At 36.5% G+C, this 21,262-nt stretch overlaps 2 protein-coding genes and 1 long non-coding RNA gene across 4 annotated transcripts; 2 read left to right on the top strand and 1 right to left on the bottom strand.

Moving 5' to 3' along the window:
- The first annotated feature begins 1,561 nt into the window (after window positions 1-1,561).
- On the top strand, window positions 1,562-2,899 carry LOC111430186 (AP2/ERF and B3 domain-containing transcription factor RAV1-like). Its single transcript, XM_023066350.1, has one exon. It carries the CDS (start codon window positions 1,761-1,763, stop codon window positions 2,733-2,735), a length of 975 nt encoding a protein of 324 aa, XP_022922118.1. The 5' UTR covers window positions 1,562-1,760; the 3' UTR covers window positions 2,736-2,899.
- Window positions 2,900-4,347: 1,448 nt separating this feature from the next.
- On the top strand, window positions 4,348-20,896 carry LOC111430387 (methionine aminopeptidase 1B, chloroplastic). 2 transcript variants are annotated; one of them, XM_023066607.1, is made up of 10 exons: window positions 4,348-4,521; window positions 4,718-4,799; window positions 10,227-10,464; window positions 10,653-10,814; window positions 10,886-10,927; window positions 16,445-16,516; window positions 16,952-17,031; window positions 17,382-17,479; window positions 17,580-17,627; window positions 20,510-20,896. In XM_023066607.1, the coding sequence occupies exons 1-10, from the start codon at window positions 4,383-4,385 to the stop codon at window positions 20,653-20,655; spliced, it is 1,107 nt and encodes a 368-aa protein (XP_022922375.1). In that variant the 5' UTR covers window positions 4,348-4,382; the 3' UTR covers window positions 20,656-20,896. The 2 variants fall into 2 exon arrangements, with proteins under 2 accessions (XP_022922375.1, XP_022922377.1); XM_023066609.1 differs by having other exon boundaries at window positions 4,350-4,443.
- On the bottom strand, window positions 10,149-15,104 carry LOC111430388. Its single transcript, XR_002708321.1, has 3 exons — window positions 15,018-15,104; window positions 14,454-14,456; window positions 10,149-10,159 (listed from the first exon to the last, which is right to left on the bottom strand). It is a non-coding gene; the product is annotated as an uncharacterized LOC111430388 (long non-coding RNA).
- Window positions 20,897-21,262: the final 366 nt, after the last annotated feature.

Here is a 21,262-nt window from a genome sequence, read left to right as displayed (position 1 = left end):
CTAACTAAAAATAGACATAGTGAAAGGGATTTGATTAATACATATGTGGGGCATCCAAAGAGATGAGGCATAATAAATGGATATATGGAATATTGCGTTAACAAGAAAAAAAAATGACATTAGAGAGCGAATGCGACAAAATTGGATGACTCCTCAAAATACTAAACAAAATGATATTGGATTATGGGTTTCATGAACATGCCTTTTTTATTGCCTATTAATCATAATATTCCTTTTCATTTTTTCAAATTTTAATCATAATTTCTACTTCAAAAAATTTGATGAATTTTTCATTTTGGAGTTATAAACTTATTGAATTTGGTTAACTTCAAATAAATGAAAAGTTTTATAAATTTTTCAAAAACTAAATTAGATTAAATAAAACCAATTCCATTGTTAATTTTAAAAATATATTTATTTATGTTAAATTTTATTAAAGGTAATCTTTTAAAATATGTATTCAAAATGAATGGTAAATCTTAATGAGATGATTAAAAATAAATAAATATATGCTCTACCGATTAATATTCTAGGTTTATTAAAAATAACCATGTGAATAAAAGATCCCAACAATTCAAAAAATTTATAGTTCAAAAAGGTTACGACCCAAACAATTGGAGGTAACAAATGTCCAAACCTAATCTAATCCAACTCACAAATATTTTTAATTTTTAATTAATTTAAATTAATAGTTATCCACTCACAATTAAAATTTAATTATTTCAACATTACTCGAACGTGTAATATTTGTGGTTTATTTGCAAATGTTAATATCTTTTGGATGAGATGTGAAAGTTTTGATTTAAGATTGGAAAAAAAAATGTAAGATGGGAGTGGATAACATTCATTAATTTTGCTGAAATAGATTAAAAAGTTGCCCAATAAAAGGCATACTTATTTGAAAGAAATTCATAGTTAAATAGGAGGAATAGGTTAGTAAATATTTATATTACAACAATATTAAATGTATTTTCTGGATTCCACTGGGCCCCACCAAAATGACTATTTTATCCCCATTTATTCCGTACAATTTTATGTATGCGATGTTGGAGTGGGGTGGCTCACACACTCCCTAGTCCCTACCCTACCATACTATACTCCCCCAATCTCCACCGTCCATTACTCCGACTTTCTCCAATCCAAGGGTGTGATGAGAGTTATGGGTTTGTATTAATCTGTAAATGAAATTAGGATATTACGAAAATAATGTGAATGGGAGATGGATTGAATGTGTTGTGAAGAAGCAGGCCCACAACACCGCCCATATCTCATTATCTTTACACGTGGTGGGAGTGGAGCGGGGCTTGTGGGGCTGTCTTCTCTTCCCTGTAATGGGAGAGAGAAAGAGCGCGCGCGGGGGGCATGGGATGAGCGGTACAACAACAGGAGTGGCAGCAGATTTGATAGGCGATAGCCGGGGGGATGAACCTGTATCTAATATCTATTCCTCGCTAATCTTACAACTTTCAACTTCATTTTTAATTTAACCTAACCAAAAAAGAAAAAGAAAAAATCTTGAATTAATATATTATATATGCCTATCTCTAACTTCACCCACATACCCATATCTCCCACACCTATAATAATTGGATTCCATCCCTTCCCCCCTCCTTCCTCCATTCATTACTAAATTTAAATTAAATTAAAAAAAAAAGAAAAAAAAAAGGTCTTGGTTGCAATATGTATGTATATATTCCTCCCCCCATCAGTCCCTCACTTCCCATTGATTTCTTTTTTTTCTCTCTCTCTCTCCAAACAAAATGGATGCGAGTTCTATAGACGAAAGCAGGGGCAGCGACTCCACCTCCATTTCTCCCGTCACTCCATTACTCTTCCACTCATCCCCAGCGCCTGGGATGCCCCATGAGGCGGAGTCTCGGAAGCTTCCATCTTCCCGTTTCAAAGGAGTGGTCCCTCAGCCCAATGGCCGATGGGGGGCCCAGATTTACGAGAAGCATCAAAGAGTCTGGCTGGGGACATTCAACCAAGAACACCACGCTGCCAACGCCTACGACATCGCTGCCCTGCGCTTCCGTGGCCGCGACGCCGTCACCAACTTTAAATCCCTGGACGACGAGGATGATAAGGATGCCATGGAGGGCGAGTTTCTGAACTCCCACTCCAAGCTGGAGATCGTGGACATGCTCCGGAAACACACCTACAATGAGGAGCTGGAGCAGAGCAAGCGGCAGCGTGGGGCCATAGCGGCGGCTAATACGGCTGTCCACCATTCGGGGGTTGATTCGAAGAGGGAAGTGTTGTTTGAGAAAACGGTGACGCCGAGTGACGTGGGGAAGTTGAACCGGCTGGTGATACCGAAGCAGCACGCGGAGAAGAATTTCCCGATGGGGGAGGGGGTGGGTTCAGGGAAAGGAATGCTTCTGAACTTGGAGGATATGGGAGGGAAAGTTTGGCGGTTCCGTTACTCGTATTGGAATAGTAGCCAGAGCTATGTGTTGACTAAAGGGTGGAGCCGGTTCGTGAAAGAGAAGAGTCTCCGAGCCGGGGATGTGGTTCGGTTCCTCCGCTCCACCGGGGCGGATAAGCAGCTTTACATCGATGGAAAGGCGACAAGTGAAGGGGGGGTGAAGGCGGTTCATGTGGTCAAGCTTTTTGGAGTCAATATTCTGGAAGTGCCGCTGCCGGTGGGTCGTTGCGGCGGGGAGCCAAAGAACCAAGGGGTATTATTGGAATTGCAACCTTCCAAGAAGCAGAGAATAATCAAAGCTTTGTAACATTTTTATTTTTATTTTTATTTTTATTTTTATTCTTGGTGTGCCAAGTTGGGCAACGTGACGTATTAACCCCAAAAAACGGATAAAAGCAAAAAAGAAAAAAGAACAAAAAGAAGATGAAAAGAGATTTACGTAAATGAAACCCATCCTTTTTTGACCTTTTATTTCCTTTTTCTCTTGTCAATTAATTACTTCTAATTTTAACCAATTTTTGTGAATTAATGGTAGCCCTACATTCTAAACTTTATCCTAATGCTTACATATTTACGTCCATTCAAATTTCTTCCCATCCTAATGTACATTAATGCTTAAAATATGTGTTCCGTGAGTATGATTTAATTGGTTAACGTTCAAACACATCATACTTTTATTTTAATCATCAAATACTCATGGTCGTAATAAAAATAACTATCAATTTTCTATTACCATCCCATTATACTCCTGTCTCAAAAAATCAAAAGCGTGTATAGCAATTTACGATAAGAAAATTCTTAAAATATAAGAAACAACCCACAAAAAAAACTTCATTGAGACTACAAACATTCAATTAATATATTTTAAATAGTTTGTTTGATAAATATATATATAGAAAGGCGCTTTGGGCTTCCCTAAAAGGCCTCATGCCAATGGAGAGTGTATTCTTTGTTTATAAACTCATGGTTATTCCCTAAATTAGCCGATGTGGGACTTTCATCATCCAACACCTCCCCTCAAATAAAGCACATCTCCCCTTAATCGAGGCTCGACTCCTTTGGAGTCTTAGTCATTTTTTATTGTCTTCGAGGAGGCTTGACTCATTTTTCTTTTGGAGTTCTTTGTTCAACATTCGAGGATTTACTAATCTATTGGCATGACTAAGTTTAGGGCATGACTCTGATACAATGTTAGACGAACACGACTCTCTACAATAATATGATATTGTCCACTTTGAGCATAAGCTCTCATGGCTTTGCTTTGGGCTTCCCCAAAAGGCCTCATGGCGACCACAGTGGGAGGGAATGATCATAGGTTTAAACAAAGAATACACTTTCCATTTGGCATGAGGCCTTTTGGGGAAGTCCAAAGTAAAGCCATGAGAGCTTACGCTCAAAGGGGACAATATCGTACCATTGTGGACAGTTGTGTTCGTCTGACTATAACAACTGTCAATTTTCGAAAATCAAATCATTGATTCTTTATCATCCCATTATATTCTTGTTTCAAAAATCAAAAGCGTGTAATCTACCATAAGAAAAATCTAAATATATATTGTGGTTTAAAAAATAATATAGATAATTAATTTATTTTAAATAGTTTGTTTGATAATATATATATATATATATATATATATATATAGAAAGGCACATTGTAAACATAATTCCTAGTGTAGTAATTGATTTTAAGAAAATTGTATGATCAAGATACTCACCATGGTAATAAAAAAAATGAAGAGCTGGATACGTTTGGGCCTAAACTAGCGAGTCACCATGGAATGACAATAATAATAAATAAATTTGGATCCTAAATGGGCCTCATGGGCCGTACTCTATAAAGCAGACGCCTTCTTGAACAGGGCCCATGTAAATTTGCCCGCCCATGTAAGTACCTCCAAAACGTTATCCTCCGTTCCTCCTGCTATTGTTCGTGAGTTGAAATTTCTAGTGGAGAATGGCAATTAGCGCTTCGCTCGTTCGAGTTTCATCATTCAAGCTCTCTTCAGTCTCTCATGGTGATGATTTCTCACCTTCGTCGAAGTCGTCGTCCTTCATGGGCGTGCCACTTAATTTTCTTCCCTCTTTTCGCTCTGGTATGTTTGTCCTTCTACCTTGTTTGCTTCCATGGAATATACGGAAGCTTTATGACTTCTCATTCTTTTTCTTATCATTCATTTCACTCACGAATTGAGCGCATACGAACTATTTAAGTTCATTTTACATGTTAATGGCTCGGTCTGCTCTTCTTTCACCTCACTCATGTTCATCTTGTTTTCTCGTTCCTTGCAGGGAAACAAAAGCAGTTTCATGACAATCTTGTCGTTGTATCGAAGAGGACGTCGGGTCTGGAGGAAGCCTTGAGAAATTTGAGGTACACCGGACTGACGGGCTTTATGGCTCTTTAAGCACGTATGAGACTAATTATTTTTTGATCTTGTACGCTCTTTTCTTATTGATTCCGGTCGAATGCCCTGCTTCAATACGCAAGTTGTTGATGGTCTTTCTTTATACTTATACTCTTTTCTAAGTTCTACGAATTGCGAATCTTTGATAAAGGAAAATAGAATAACAATTCTCGATTAGAATTCTTGGGAAGTTGTTATGTGAAACCCCAAAAGTTCTGAAACTTAAACGGAATAGGTTCCCAGTACGTCTCGCGAGGAGATTCGTAGAATCATATGAGATGCTCCTCTCATTGTTAGAAGCAGTACAGGAGTATTAAGTTGACCTATCATTTGCCCCAAGGAATTGAGCAATAGAATAGAGAACTGCTTGCCCCCCTTGTATTCGGCCATGAGAAACAAGAAAGACAAACATCGTTTAGAGAAAAGTCACTTATGAGTTAATTGAGATAACCCATACTGCCAGTACAAGTATTGTTTCCTACAAAAGATTCTTGAGATGTCGACCTAATGTCGAGTCACTTCTGATGCACCAACAATCACTAATAGACCATAAGATATTTTTTTAAAATTAATTTTAGTTTAAATGGTTAGAGATCATGTTGTTTTGCTAGAGGGAGGAGAAACAAGAACCTGATTGACTTTCTAGACAATGGGGATATCTTGAAGGAAGATAGGGAGATTGAGGAGGAGATCATCTCTTTCTTTTCAAATCTCTATGCCCCTTCTGGCCCCTAGGTCTTTTTTGGGATGGGTTGGATTAGAGTCCCATCTTTGATAGAGAGAGGGAAGAGTTGGAAGCCTTGTTTACGCCATGGTGGAAATCTGGTAGGTGGTCTTTGGGTTTTTTTAGAGTAACAAATCCCCGGGGCCTAAGGTTTCATGATGACCATCTTTTAGAAAAGTTGGAGTGCATAGAGGAGAATTTATGGAAAGTCTTTAGCAAGTTTTACAGGGGGGGAGGGGGTCATAGTTGCTACTATGAATGAGAGATATGTGTGCTTGATCCCCAAGAAAGACAATGAAAACCAGGTGAAGGATTTGCTACTATGAATGAGAGATATGTGTGCTTGATCCCCAAGAAAGACAATGAAAACCAGGTGAAGGATTTTAAGGCCAGTCAACCTAATTACGAGTCTGACAGATCATTGGTAAAACTGCTTAGGAAAGTTCTTCCTATTACCATTTTCGATTCTCAACGACCTTCATTAGAGGTAGACTATTCTTCCTAGTACCATTTTCAATTCTCAATGAGCTTTATTGTTGGTAGGAAAATCGTAGATCAAATGTTGATTGCTAATGAAAGTTTTGAGAACTATTAGAGGGAAAAGAAGGATGGAAGTCTTCAAGATTGATTTTGAGAAAGTTCGGATACGACATACTCATGACACGACATAGACATGAAGATAGATTTCTTTTAAAAAAAAATCTAGGTCACAAACACGAGAAATGCATATTGATTAAAATATGTATGTTTTAAAATATTTATCATTTTATACCTTGAAACAAAATTCATAGGTAATAAATTTATTTATGCATTTATATGCTTTAAAGTGAGTTTGATCTGTTTTGCGTTCAAAACTTATTATTTTTGTCTATTATGTGTTTGTTTAGTATATTTAACAAATGTTCAATACATGTTTGACAAATGTTGAGCTTATAGTGATTTTGTACAACTAGTGTCTTATACATTGATTGTGCTAACAAGTGTTCGATACATGTGCAAAAAGTGTGGGGAGTGTTAAAGTGTCTTAACACTTGTCAGACACGATCACACTAGATACTAGTCAAACTAAAGTTTTTATGCTTCTTAGCCTATGATGATGTTAAAGTTTTTATGCAAGACATTTAAACTCCGCATGCTCACACTGTTGTACAGCTGTTTATGATCCGTCTGTAAACAAAGAAGAGTAGGAATGAGTATAAAAATACTCAATAAGTTTCACGATTGCACTTTCTATGGACCTCGCAAAGTGATTGTGCGACACTCACTCCCATCAAGGAGTAAGTCAACCAACTCAAATTTGGGTCACCGTTCGCACCGGCGAAGTATACTCAAGCCTTTAGCTCTGCTATGAAAAAACATGGGTAAAGAGATTTCGGAAAACGTTTTGAAAGAAATTTTAGAAAGCTGTGTTTTAGGTTAGCAAGCAAATAAGGGAAAACAACGACATTGATAACATATAACTTGGGTAAGAAGAATTGACGACTACTCGCATCTCCCTATAGTACATTTTGAGACATATTAACTTTCATAAGAGTAGACATGACTTTTGCAAGAAGTGGACATGTGGCCATGGGAAACACGCCTTGGACAAGCATGACCATGACATCTTCCCCCACTTAATTTGTTGACGTCCCAGTCAACCGTCTTCTCTTGAACTCAACAATGTGACTTGTGGCAGATTTCAGGTCTTCAACACGTTCCCTACTGATCTTAGCATCATGGAGTTCCTTCTACTTTACCAAGAATTCTTATACATTTTGATGCGGGTTGCCGACTCGACGCATTCGCTCGGTCAACATCCCGTCTACTTCCTTCTCAATAGGATTCTTCATTGTGATCGAAGGTCGTGTCGTTTTATTGTGCTTGTGGTCTTCCTCATCAGAATGATATGGTTTCGAATTACTCACACGGATAGTACGATGAATTTTCATCCATGAAGGTAATTGAAGCCTATATAAGGTCTTGCTAACCTTCTCAATGACTTTGACTAGACCCTCATATTTTTCGTTCAAGTCGTTGATCCCTATTGTACTGGAGTCAAATTTGTATTGGTCGCAGGTTGATCTAAACTTGGTCACTAGCTTAGAATTCTAGTGGCAGGCGTTTCGATTATGCCCGTTTCTTCATCGGTTAAGATTCTCTTTCTAAGTAAGCGCATGTTACTTCAGAAGTTTGTTTCCACTCTTTGGTGATGTTATAGGCTGGCTGCTCTTTCCAACATATGGGTGGTCAATGGCATGAGACATGAATGACTGTCTCATGCACACTACCTCAAAGGGCATCTTTCCGGTCGAGTAACTTTGTTGGCAATTGAAGTTGAACTGCACAATATCAAACATTTGGGCCCAATTTTTCTCGATGAAGTGACACAAAAATTCTTCAAGAATATTGTTGAACTTTTCGGTATGTCCATCTATATGGGGTGATAGCTTAAAGAAATATTTAAATTTGATCCAACAACTTAAACAATTTTGTCTTGAAGGTTCTAGTGAATCGTCCATCTTGATCGTTGATGATTCTCGTCAGCACACCTCATAGGTTGACAACATTTTTGAAAAATAGTTGAGCTATCATCTCAGCGGGACACGACCTGGGGGTCGCAGTCAGTGTAACGTACTTCAAAAATTTGTCAACAATCACGAGGATTGACTCAAGTTCCCCAACTTTGGGGAAGCGAGTGATGAAGTCAAGAGCACTTTCCCACAGTTGTGATGGGACTGGAAGGGGCTCCAACAGTCCTGCAATCTTGGTTTTTCGACTTTATCTCGTTGGCAAATAAGATATGTTTTCGTGAATGGCATAATATCATCTCGAAGATTAAGCCAGTAATACCCTTGTTAATTCTCGAAGATTAACGTCATCTTGATCAGAACTTGGTCACTGGCTTAGAATTCTAGTGGCATGCGTTTTGATTATGCCCGTTTCTTCCTCTATCAAGATGCTCTTTCTTAGTCAAAAGTTTGTTTCCACTCTTCGGTGAAATTATAGGCTTGCATGCTCTTTCCAGCATATGGGTGGTCAATGACATGAGGCATGAATGACTCGTCTCCCCACACTACCTCAAAGGGGGTCTTTTGAGTCGAGAAACTTTGTTGGCAGTTGAAGCCAAACTGCACAATATCAAACATTTGGGCCCTTTTTTTTATTGTGCATCGTTCAGAGGGCGATCGCGGAGACACTAAATGAAATCCTCTGTTTCTCGATTAAGTGACGCAAAAATTCTTCAAGAATACAGTTGAACTTTTCGATATGTCCATCTATTTGGGGTGATAGCTTAGAAGAAATTTTTGATCCAACAACTTAAACAATTTTGTCTAGAAGGTTCTAGTGAATCGTCCATCTCGATCGCTGATGACGCTCGTCGGCGCACCTCATAGCTTGACAATATTTTTGAAAAACAGTTGGGCTATCATCTCAGGGGGACATGACCGGGGGTCACAGTGAGTGTGATGTGCTTCGAAAATTTGTCAACAATCACGATGATTGACTCAAATTCCCCAACTTTGGGGAAGTGAGTGATGAAGTCGAGAGCACTTTCCCACGGTCGTGATGCGACTGGAAGGGGCTCCAACAGTTCTGCAATCTTGGTTCTTTCGACTTTATCTTGTTGGCAAATAAGATATGTTTTTGTGAATTGCATAACTTCATCTCGAAGATTAAGCCAGTAATACCCCTGTTTAAGTAGGGTGTAGGTTCGCTGCCACCCACTGCCCATGGGGTGTCATGACATTTTTTCTGTAGAAGTCTTCTTTAAGTTTCCTTAACTTGGGACATATAGTCCGTTGCCTTTGGTTTAGAGTAAGTCATTCTCAACCTAAAACTGACGGGGTTTTCCCTCTCTAGATAATGGCATCATGGCTTGGGTGGCTGTGTCCTTGAGTAAATGTTCCTTGTTGTCATCTTGCATTGTCCCGCATAACTTACTGGCTTGTAAGTGAGTCAACATGCACAGGGTTGCATGTTCATACTTTCGGCTTAGGGCAGGCCTAGTTTGCTCACCTAGATTTATGCTCGAACTAGAAGTCAAATTCTGCCACACGATCTTGCCAAGAGCCTGTTAAGAAGACAACTTAGATTTACTGGCTTGTAAATGAGGCAGAGAGGAAATATGCCATCTCTGAGAAAGAGATGTTAGCAGTAAGACACCCATAGAGCATGATTTGAGGCATCTGTCTCGACCTCGAAGGGTCGCAGTACATTGGCGATTCCTAGCACTAGCCCTTCCATCATGGCTTTCTTCAAGTTATCATAGGACGCTTAAAACTTTCAATTTCACTTGTTGTCTTCCTTCAGTAGTTCAGTTAAGGGACCTATGTGTTTTGAGAATCCTGCAATGAATTGCCGATAGTTCAGTTAAGTTGTTTCTTGCATGTTCACATACGCCTTTGTGTTGACTGTTGAAGGTGTCTGATACCACTTCTTACTAAAAATAGTGTATTCATACTTTCTTGTCCTATTTTTCTTAAATTTGTTGATTTTATTTAAAGAAGCAGTCTTAGTATGCCTAATCACAGTTCAATTATAGGTGCATTATGTGGCTACCCAGGTCCTTTTATTATGAATAAAAATTGCGATGACGATGTCATTTCTTGAAGCTCATTGCTTTTATTGTAATTTTCATATTATTTCATTGTAGCTACCTATATAGTTTATTTATTTTATGATGTAGAGAGCAAAAGCTTGAAACTGTGAGAAAAGTTAGAAGGATACCACCATTGAGGCGTGGGAAAGTATCTCCACGTCTCCCTGTGCCTGAACACATTCAAAAACCTCCTTATGTTGGTTCTTCTATACTGCCAGAAATTTCAAGTGAGTATCAAATGCATGATTCTGAAGGAATTGCTCAAATGAGGGCTGCATGTCAGCTTGCCGCTCGTGTGTTAGACTATGCTGGAACTCTAGTTAGGGTATGTTTTTGGCTTCTACATTCAATATCAGTTGCTTTATCATCTAGTACATTGGTATGGGAACCCTGGTTGTTCATAGTGTTCAATTGTTTCTGATTTAATTTTTTTTTGACATCATATTAGGATGATGTGGATGTTAAATGTTAAATGACATTTTGAGTTCTCTTGGCACAATATTTTTGTTTCAGCCGTCAGTAACAACAAATGAAATTGACAAAGCAGTGCATCAGATGATTATTGATGCTGGTGCTTATCCATCACCTCTTGGCTACGGGGGATTTCCAAAGAGTGTTTGCACATCAGTTAATGAGTGCATGTGTCACGGAATACCAGACTCTCGTCAATTACAGGTTCCATTTTTTTGTTTATCAAATAGTTACAAAAACTTCATGTTTTTACTAACAATTACTCTTTTGTGCAGAATGGTGATATAATAAACATTGATGTGACGGTCTACCTAAATGTATGTTCTTAATTGTTTCTCATTCTAGATTTCCGTCCATCTCCATATATCTTTCCTGCTTCTTGTCGTACATATAACATTGTCGCAATAGCGGCAGTGCTCTTTTTAAGTTTTAGCACCTCTTTTCTCTGGAATCTCCTTAAATGTTTGATTTAGTTTACTCCGTACATTCTGCAAACCTATATTCTGGAAGCTATGGTTACTCCCAATTCATAAATGAGGAAAAATAAAGGAGAGTAAAAATTGTAATGATGAAAATGTCACTTCGGTTGTTTTTTTTTCTTTTAGCAAGAAACAATTTCTCGTTCATAAAATTAAAATGAATAAATGTTCAAGGGATACGAGCTCTTAGGGAGTGAAAAAGAAAAAGAAAAAAAAAACAATGTTATAGAGATTAGCCATAAATATTTAAGAACCAAGAACTTCTCCAATATCTTCATTTGAAAGGCATAGAGAACTTGTGTGATATTTTTAACAGTGTCAAGTTTTAGTACAGTGATTTAGAGTCCACACTCCACATGATTGATGACATATAGAATTGGTGAGAATGAAGGAACTAAATAACTAATAAATAATGGAAAACTTCAAGAGGAGAAAACATAGGGAGTTAATTTCATTAATTGAACTATCGTTTTAGTTAATTAAACACCGATGGCCTGAACAAAATAAAAACACCATAAGCCAATAAGCCAAGAAGTTGTAAGTTCATAACTATCGTAAAAAATCAAGCTTAATTGATTCAGCTGTGGATTAAGAATTGCTAAGATTGTTCCTTTGTATATTCTAGGAATTAGGAATTGCTAAGAATGTTTCCTTGTATACTTGGTGTATATTTTTTTCCAAATAAGTTTAGATTGACTACTTAATTCTAGTTCTTTGATTGAGAAATCTCTTTTATAAATGTAAAGATTTCCTCATCACTCAATGCATAAGAAATACCTTTATGTCATACATCTTCATGGTATCAGAGCCTTGAATTTCTTCAAACCCTAGGTTTGTTCCCAAACCCTAGCTGCTATCGTCATTGGACTTACCTTCCTTCCAAAGACAAGCCTTCGCCAGAATAACGTGTCTCACTATCCCTCTTTCTCTGCACGGTTGAATTGTCATCTCAATCACTCTTCCGTCAAGTACATGCACATCCCATTTGCCTTTGCTATCAAAGTGAAGAAGTTTAATCCTTAGCAATTCATCGTAGACGAGGTTGAATCTGCTCGTCTCGCATGTCATTGCTTGTAACAACCCGAAAATAAATAAAAGACTTTTTTCCCAAAAAAAAAAAAAAAAAAAAAAAGAGAGAAAGAAGGAAAGCAGGATGGCAAGCGCGCAAGTTGGAAAAGATGATCTTACAATCAACGGTTAGGGCATATTGAGGAAATTTGAAATATCCTCGAAGACTCGAAACAAGCTCAGGAAGTCTACAATCAAGTAAGTAACCATATGGAGTAAGTTTCTAAGAAATACTTGTAGGAGTCAATTAGGATCGAGGGTAATGATGGAGTATTATGCTTAGGAGTCTAGTTTGATATTGTCTCATGATAATTGTGCTCAGATAAAGTGAAGAGCCACTTAGTTCTATTTACACACGCATGATTGTGAATTTTGGTAGATCATTAGCCGCATGATGAGCATGTTGTATGCCTTTATACATTTATTATGCGTGATTTAGAGTTTGTAGGTCACTGTAACTAACCCTCTACATACCTCCTTTAAGGAGTACTCAATCCCTCTCAGTTTACAACCTAGGGATCTTTTGTTTTCTCTCTTGGCTCTAGGTTTCACGTATGTCTTGGTGCTTCGTTTGTCTTGCGCAAAGTGCGCATCGAGTCGCTATGGCCCATAGAAAGACCCATGGTAATACTCACAAGTCTGGAGGTGTTGGACAACATCTTAGTGGTGGATTCTCCTTAGTGGTGCTGGACAATATCTACTTGTTCCTAAGATCAGTAAACTACATATCACTATGCCTTTCTAAGTTGGAACGGTAAACTACCTACTCATGTACCCTTCTTGGGTTAGTACAGTAAAACTACTTGTCTTAGGTATAGTACCTACTTATTACTTCGTCTTTTCAGGCTAGAACAGTGAAACTACCCGTCACTACGTCACTCAGGCTGGAATAGTAAAAAGACCATGACTCTCCCCACTAGGCACCACCGATAGTACTTCAGTAGTATACCCTCTATGAGTCTTGAAATCCTCTATGGGTAACAACTAAGCCATGTGTAACAAGTAGACTCTAACCTCTGTTGGTTAGTTCACGAATAGGGATGCAACCCCCTATTCATCCCTACAAGTAACTGGTCAATTCAAGGAGACTATGGAACTCATGACTAGGTACTAGGACTAAAATACGCAAGACATTAACTCATAGTCTATGGAAACCATAACTAGTTGATAAGAAAAGGAATCAATACAAGGAGAATAAGATTCGGATTACCTTGTTGATCGAATATCTCAAGACAAGAACATTGTTTGAGATTCGAATCACTCTACAAGCAAGATCGATCATGTCTAGCTTGAATGATTCTTGTTGATCAAATATCTCAATGCAAGAACACTTGTTTGAGATTCGAATCACTCCACAAGCAAGATTGATCATGTCGAGCTTGAATGATTCTACATGCAACCTAAACTACATAGAATTGCAAAGAACCTTAGCCATTGGCTAAAGAAGAGCACAAATGCTTCTTTAATTATATTTTCCAAGTCTTCTTACAAATACAACATACATGGCTTTATATAGCCTATAAATGAAACTATTAAAGACATTCAAGAGTTGTAACCTTCCTTCATACTTTAGGGCCATAATTAACCATTATGTAATTGTAACCTAAAGTAAATAAAAAGTCTTAAAATACATTAATGAAATACAATAACTCTAAATTGAAATCCACCCAAAATTTATAACATGAAACTTCATTCTTCTTCAATGTGGCATGAATTGAAATATCTTTTGATAATTTCAAGAATATTTTATTCACATCTTCATTGAAGTATATTGTATGATGGATGTCTCTTGGTTCATATCACTAGTACTCTATAGCACATAGCGATAGTCCAACTCATAGTCTATGGAAACCATAACTAGTACTCTATGACACATAGCGATAGTCCAACTCATAGTCTATGGAAACCATGACTAGTACTCTATGGCACATAGCGATAGTTCAACTCATAGCTGGGCAATAACGGGATATCCAAACTCTAAATCATGCATAATAAATGTATAAAGGCATGCAACATACTCGTCATGCTCATTAAATGATAATAATCCAACCTCAGGATACTAGAAAGCATAAAAGCCTAATGATCTATCGAAATTCACAATCATGCGTGTGAAAGCTATATAACTGTAAATAGAACTAAGTGGTAAACTCTTTACATTATCTAAGCACAATTATTATGAGACTGGGTCAAACTAGACTCCTAAGCATAATACTCGATCATTGCCCTTGATCCTAATTGACTCCTACAAGTATTTCTTAGAAACTTGCTCCATATGGTTACTTACTTGATTGTAGACTTCCTGAGCTTGTTTCGAGTCTTCGAGGATATTCCAAATTTCTTCAAAATTCCTCAATATGCCCTAACTGTTGCCTGTACGGTCATTTTTTCCAACTTACGCGCGTGCCATTCTGCTTCCTTCCTTCTTTTTTTTTTTGTTTGAAAAAAAGTCTTATTTATTTTCTTAAAATTCCAGGTGTTGCATTGCCAGCATCAGACGAAGTCATCATCGTCCCTTTTGGATCTACAAAATAAAGGGTAAAGAAAGAAAACTCTCACTCATGTGTCAATTGTCGTTCTCGATGTGATGTGCCACGATCTTCTCTTCAAAATGTCTTCTAGCCCTCAACATTGAGTAGAAATTGATTTAGGGATTTTTCTCTCCAAAAAGGATCTCCCAAAATCGGCTGAAAAATGTTGAATATATAGGCAAACTTACCTCATTGTCTAGACGCTAGGAGCAACCTCTTGATGCTGTCCCAATTTTTCTTAATTTCCATGAGCCCAAATCGTAGTGTTGAGATACTCACCCAAAGGAGTATCTCAATGCTACAGAAGAAAATTCCAAACCATGCGCATGCACGTTGTGTCTCAACACCACATGTGCGGGTAGATTAGCTTGACTGTAACATTCTCGGGAGGGCATCTCAATGCTATCCTCTCCGGAGTTCGGCCTGCAGGACTTCTTCTCTCAATTTTAAAGCTCCAAATCATTTCCAATTAGTTCATTTTTCTCCACAAACACTTCAGTTTGTTCCTATAGAAATAGACAAATATACTCGTGAAACTCGTCATTTCAACCTCAAAATTAACATAAATCCAGTCCTAAGGATAACACTCATAATGTGTGCAATCAACTTGCGAATGAATGATGAAACTATGAATAAGGCCTCCACCAAACACTGAAAATCGATAGCTACTTCAACCCTTTCAAAGAAAACAAAAAACAGATCACCAGCCAACAACTATTAACCCATTGAAAGAAGCTTTGGTGGAAGCATTACCAGAAAAGAAATAAAAATTCTCCTCATGCAAGCCACTTCTCTACTGTTTAGTAGCCATAATACCAAAACAAAATAATAACATGAACCTGAGTGGGTTTTCCTTCAAACCAAACCAAGCAAAGAGGTTCAAATCTTGGATTAAGAAATTTCTCACATTGATAAATAAGATTTTCAGAATAGTGTTTAATTAACATTGAAGGAATGATGGTAAAAGTTTTGATTCTTGTAACTACTTCTAGCTTTAGTAATAAGGTTGTGTGTAGGGGAAAGCCTTTTCAGTTTTAGTTTATCGTTGATGTCACGAAGAAGTGTATGATATTATGATCCTGAGCCTGAGATCAAAAACAACACATGTCAGCACATAATTTAGAAAATTTCCCCTCTAGGAATTAATAGATTTTATTTTTTGGATCTGATTTTGATTTTATCTTGCAAGTTTGAAACCATCTCGCTGATATACGTTTTTACCTTTGGACATGTCTTAAAACAAAATTGTTCATCCTTGAAGTTAAATTTGTTTATCAAATGTTTGGGTCCCAGTTACATAGAATATTTTCAAGGAACGGCCTATATGCAAGAAGGGGTTTTAAATGTTGAAGGGAAAATGTGGAATCATGGATTTAATTTAATTTTTTAAGAGTATCCTTTTTTATGACAAAAGGTTGTATTCAACTTGAAAAATAGTTTCTTTTACATTGATGTAATTGTTCCAGTCTAAAAGAATATAAAAGGGTATCATATATATACTCAGAGCAAAACTTACTTTCACCTCCTAGGGATAGCAACCTGATATGTTGGACTTCAAAATGAAGTACGGTACAAGTTAGGGTTAAATCTCCCAATCATATAGTATCATGTTCCCAGAGAATTTCCTTACGTTAAAAAATTTGTATGCACAATTCCATGCGATACCTGCCCTAATTCATTGACTTTTTGTTAGTTGACATGCAGTACGTATGTGTTAGTTCTCTCCTGAGATGGCTAACTTCCCCCCCTCAAATGTTAGGGATATCATGGAGACACATCGAAGACATATTTTTGTGGAGATGTAAGCGACGGAATGAGGCGTCTAGTGAAGGTACTTTTTTTTTTTTTTAAAAAAAAAAAAAATTCAGAATAAGTTATTTTATAATGAATGACTTTATAGTGAAGGTTGTTCATAGTTTGTCAATTACCGACCTTTACGACTTCTTTGCTAGGCTTATCGTTTGCCTTTTTTTTTTATAGCTTTTGGGCCCCCTCACCCCAGCCTCCTAGGATGTTCCTTATTGATTATATCTCAGTTTCATGTAAAATAGAAAAAGAAAAAAAGAAGAAAGAAAAGAGTTTCTTTGACTAACTTGTTCATATCTTGTGTACTAGTTTCTTTCTTTCTTTCTTTCTTTCTTTCTTTCTCTCTTTTTCTGAAACAATCTTCTGTACATATGTCAGTGCTATACTTATCCTAGTATTCTATTTTATGGTATTTCTTTTCTTTTCCCCCTTTATTGTTTATATTCTTTTGGTGTTTCAGGTTACAGAGGAATGTCTCGAGAGAGGTATTGCTGTATGCAAGGATGGTGCTAGTTTTAAGAAAATTGGGAAGAGAATCAGGTATTTCATATATTCTCAATTTGTTTTTATGGGTACTAACAGAGATAGGAATCCTAAACACACAGGCTCTTTTATAGGGTACTTTTAGTAAAATGATGAAGTATAGAACAGGAAATTTCCAAGACAAAGAAATAACAAACCACCTTTTAATTTTCACATCACAGGGAGAGTATTCATAGAAAAGAACTGAGTAGGAATTTCAAAAAATGACCACAAAAATACTAATGTTCCAAAATTCTATACTATGATGTATATGTGCCATCAGTTAATTTTGTCTGAGCTACGTTGAAGGATTGATATTTTTCTACAATTTACACTGTTCCTAATGATCTACTATGCACAATTACCAGTGAGCATGCTGAAAAATATGGCTTTGGGGTGGTGGAGCGTTTTGTTGGACATGGTGTGGGATCTGTATTTCACTCTGAACCACTTATATATCACCACCGTAAGTAGTCCTCTCTTCTTTTTGGGGGATCCTTTTGCTTGCATCTTACCTAAATGATAGTCTGTTTTTTTTGTAACTCATTGTTATTCGGTATGGCCAGGCAATGAGGAACCTGGACATATGGTCGAAGGTCAAACTTTTACAATTGGTGAGTAGTCGACCCCTGTTGCTCTAAAATCCAATATTGCCTTTTAGTGTAAATGCAACTTTAGAATCTGTTGCTAACGTTTACCTTTAGCATCTAATTGAAAATTTATTTTGTTCGTTAGATAGAAGGGTAAATTTGTTGTTCCTAGGCACTGCATTAAATTATTTAGGATAAAGGGAGAATAATCAATTTTTCGTTGGGCTGGAAATTAACAAATTGAATACATTGTACATCTGATGTTTGTAATAAATTTAGTAAAAATTTGTCCAAGTAATGTAGCATATATTATTGGTCCAAGGTAGAGGAAAAATATTGAATAAAACTGATAGATTTTACGACATCATTTGCCCGAAGGAAATTTCCTTTTCCTTTATTTTTCGTTTTAAAAGAAATGAAGTCGTCATTACGGGGTCAAATATGGAAGAAAGGGAAGACTGGTCAGTCTTCCTTAGAAAATCCAAGGGAAGAAATTCCTCTCTTTGGTTTGAATATTGAAAGAGTTATTACTAAAAAAAGATTAGCAAAGAAACCATCATTCTGATAAAAATCGTCTTAACTTTTGTCATCGACACATTCATCCTCCTGAAAAGCAGAATGATTTATTTCGAGATAAATTCCCAAAATGTAGCACCCGTTGAATCTGTAAAACTTGGTTTTCCATACAAATCATCTTCCAAAACTATTGGAATGATAAAATCATCAAAGATGAATGGGCGCACCTTTGAAGATTGACATTGAGCCTAAATTTTGGATGGATGATAATTTAGAGTTATGGTGTTTTATTAATGTATTATAAGACTTTATTTACTTTAAGGTTACACTTACCTAGTGACTAATTATGGTTATAAAGTGTGAGACCACTCTTGAAATGCCTCATGGAAGGTCAAAGTTCTTCATTTTGAGGCTATATAATCCCTATGTTATCTTTGGAAAGTAGACTTGAAAAATATAGTAAAAAGAGCATTTATGCTTTCTTTTAGCCAATGCTAAGTTTATTTGCAATTCTATGTAGTTTAGGTTGCATGTTTAGAGTGATTCGAATTTCAAAGAAGCGTTTTTGTCTTGAGATATTCGATCAATAACATAATTCAGGTCTTACTTTCTCTTAGGGTGATTGAGGTTCTTGGATATATTTAGATTTGAAGGTCTTATTCTTGAATAAGGTTAGTTGGATCAAATTCTTGCCATCATTTGAAATGAAATCAAATTCATTCGGGGATTTTTGCATTAGTGAACTAAGCGTTTGGATATCTTGGACTTGTGAGAATTCTTAGATTCAACTTGCTAGGATTTTCATATCAAGCATGAGGTTAGATTCATCCAAAATATTTCGATTATTTAGAAACGAAAAAGAAGAAATTGTATGTTTGGAGGTCTGTATGTCCAAATAAAACATGAGAAACATATAGCACATTCTAAGATCATCCGCTTGATAAACAAGGATAAGAGTATGTGAAAGACTAGTCGAGCTCTCTAAGTATCCTTCTAGAAATTTATTCTACAATCTAAACAAGTTCCTGCACTTGGTAATGTGAAATCATGGGATACCTCGTGCTGCTAAATCTGCAGTAACAAGTAAACCCCCTGTGGACACGAGTTCCATGCTCTCAGTAATGCAGCGTGGCAAAGCTCTTTGGAGAATCTCCGCAGCCATTTAGAAATTGAAGCTAGATGTTCTTTGCCAAGACTTAGGATATTTTATTAATGTATTTTAGAACTTTTTATACTTTAAAAGTTATATTTACGTAGTAGCTAATCATAGTCATAAAGTATGAAAGTTACAACTCTTGAAATGTCCGAGGGAAGGTTAAGGGTTTTATTTTGAGGCTATATAAAACTGTATATGTTATCTTTTTAAAGTAGACTTGGAAAATGGAGTAAAAAGGAGTTTTTTTTTTTTTTTTTTTTTTTTTTTAAATTAGGTAAGGACTAAGTTTCTCTGTAATTTTATTTAGTTTAGGTTGCATGTTTAGAATTATTTAAGCTTGATACGATCGATCTTACTTGCGGAATGATTTGAGTCTCAACAGAAATTTATTGGAGTGATTTCATCAACAAGGTAATCTAGACTTTACTTTTCCATAGGGTGATTTGTTATCGATTTGAAGTTCTTGGATATTTTAGATCTAATAGTATTATTCTTCAATAAGATTGTTAGATCAAATTTTCAAGAGTTGCAATCATTTGGAACGAAGACAAATTGTGATTTTGGGGTTTGCATATCCAAAACATTTATTGAGGGTTCTTAGTTCCCATTGGCTAGGATTATCATATCACACCCACTCTCCAAAATACTCTCCAAATGATATTAAAATGAGTTACTCCTTATGTTTATTTCTGTAACGCACATAAGAATAGGGACTCCGTACTCATAATTAATTCCTTTAGCTGGACACATTGTTATTCCCTCTGACAGTTCCTGCTTATCTTGATATTCCACCATTGACGTAGATATCTTTTAAAGCTTGTGACATGGTCAGTTATTGGCTGTGGTGAACCAAAAACTGGTCCATCTAAACCCAACCTCTTTCATTTTCAATCTTCCTAAGACACTGGAACCCTTTTGTCTCGAAACTTATGCTCTATTTTCTTCTCTAAGATGTATGCACTTTCTTGTGTGTGAAGAAACTAATTGGAAGGAGAAACCAATGTGCACAGAAGGGTAGAGTAAGTGAGGGTAAGAAAGCAAATTCATGTGGGGAAATTGATTAGTAGTTGTGATTATGAAGCTAGGAAGATGGTACATGTAAAAGTTCAAACTTGCAAATAGAAGAATTTTTGTTATTCTCTCTCTTTTATGGCACTTAATTGAGCATACATACCCTCCAAACCGACCATTCTATTTCACTTTCATATTGGTAGTTTTAATTTGTTCACTGCAGAACCAATTCTTACGATGGGAGGCATTGACTGCATAACATGGCCAGACAACTGGACCACTTTAACAGTTGATGGTAGTCCAGCTGCTCAGTTTGAGCACACTATTTTGATAACTAGAAGGGGAGCTGAAATTTTGACCATCCCTTGACATTTCATGTATATACGCAAGGAATGTATGCAGCTTCGTTTACCATTTTTATTGGCCAGTGATGTATCTCAATTTGTTGCATCCAGATGTAGAAATGTTGAGTAGATAGAAGTGGTTGAATATTGTTTGAAGTCATCGCGCCCCTTGGTGTTCTTGGTGACACTTGTATGGTACTATATACTATATACACTGCTATATGGAATTTTTTTAATTACAACGGTATTATATATCCTATTCAACATTTGATACCTCTTATTTTATTTCATAGATTTTATACTTTTATGCTAAACAATAAATAGAGATAATATAGTTTTTTATAACTATTGCACTAGAAAATTCACTGTTATATTTAGGGATGACTATTTTATATATGGGGATCCATTCCATGCGGAGTTAGGATTTCCCGTTTAAATAGAGAATGAGGGAGTGAGTGGGGAGCATTTTTCTACATTAGATAAATGAGGTCGGAAACAAGATTATATTCTTCATCTCTGTCTTGCAAATTCTCGGTCTTAATTAGTATAGATATATTTTCAATGTATATTAAAAACTATTATTTAAAATAGATATATTTTCAATGTATATTAAAAACTATTATTTATAAAGT

Source organism: Cucurbita moschata, unplaced genomic scaffold (assembly GCF_002738365.1).
Source record: "Cucurbita moschata cultivar Rifu unplaced genomic scaffold, Cmos_1.0 Cmo_Scf00033, whole genome shotgun sequence".
Taxonomy (NCBI): Eukaryota; Viridiplantae; Streptophyta; class Magnoliopsida; order Cucurbitales; family Cucurbitaceae; genus Cucurbita; species Cucurbita moschata.
The sequence above is the reverse complement of the archived record's forward strand: the minus strand, read 5'-3'. Positions and strand labels throughout refer to the sequence as shown.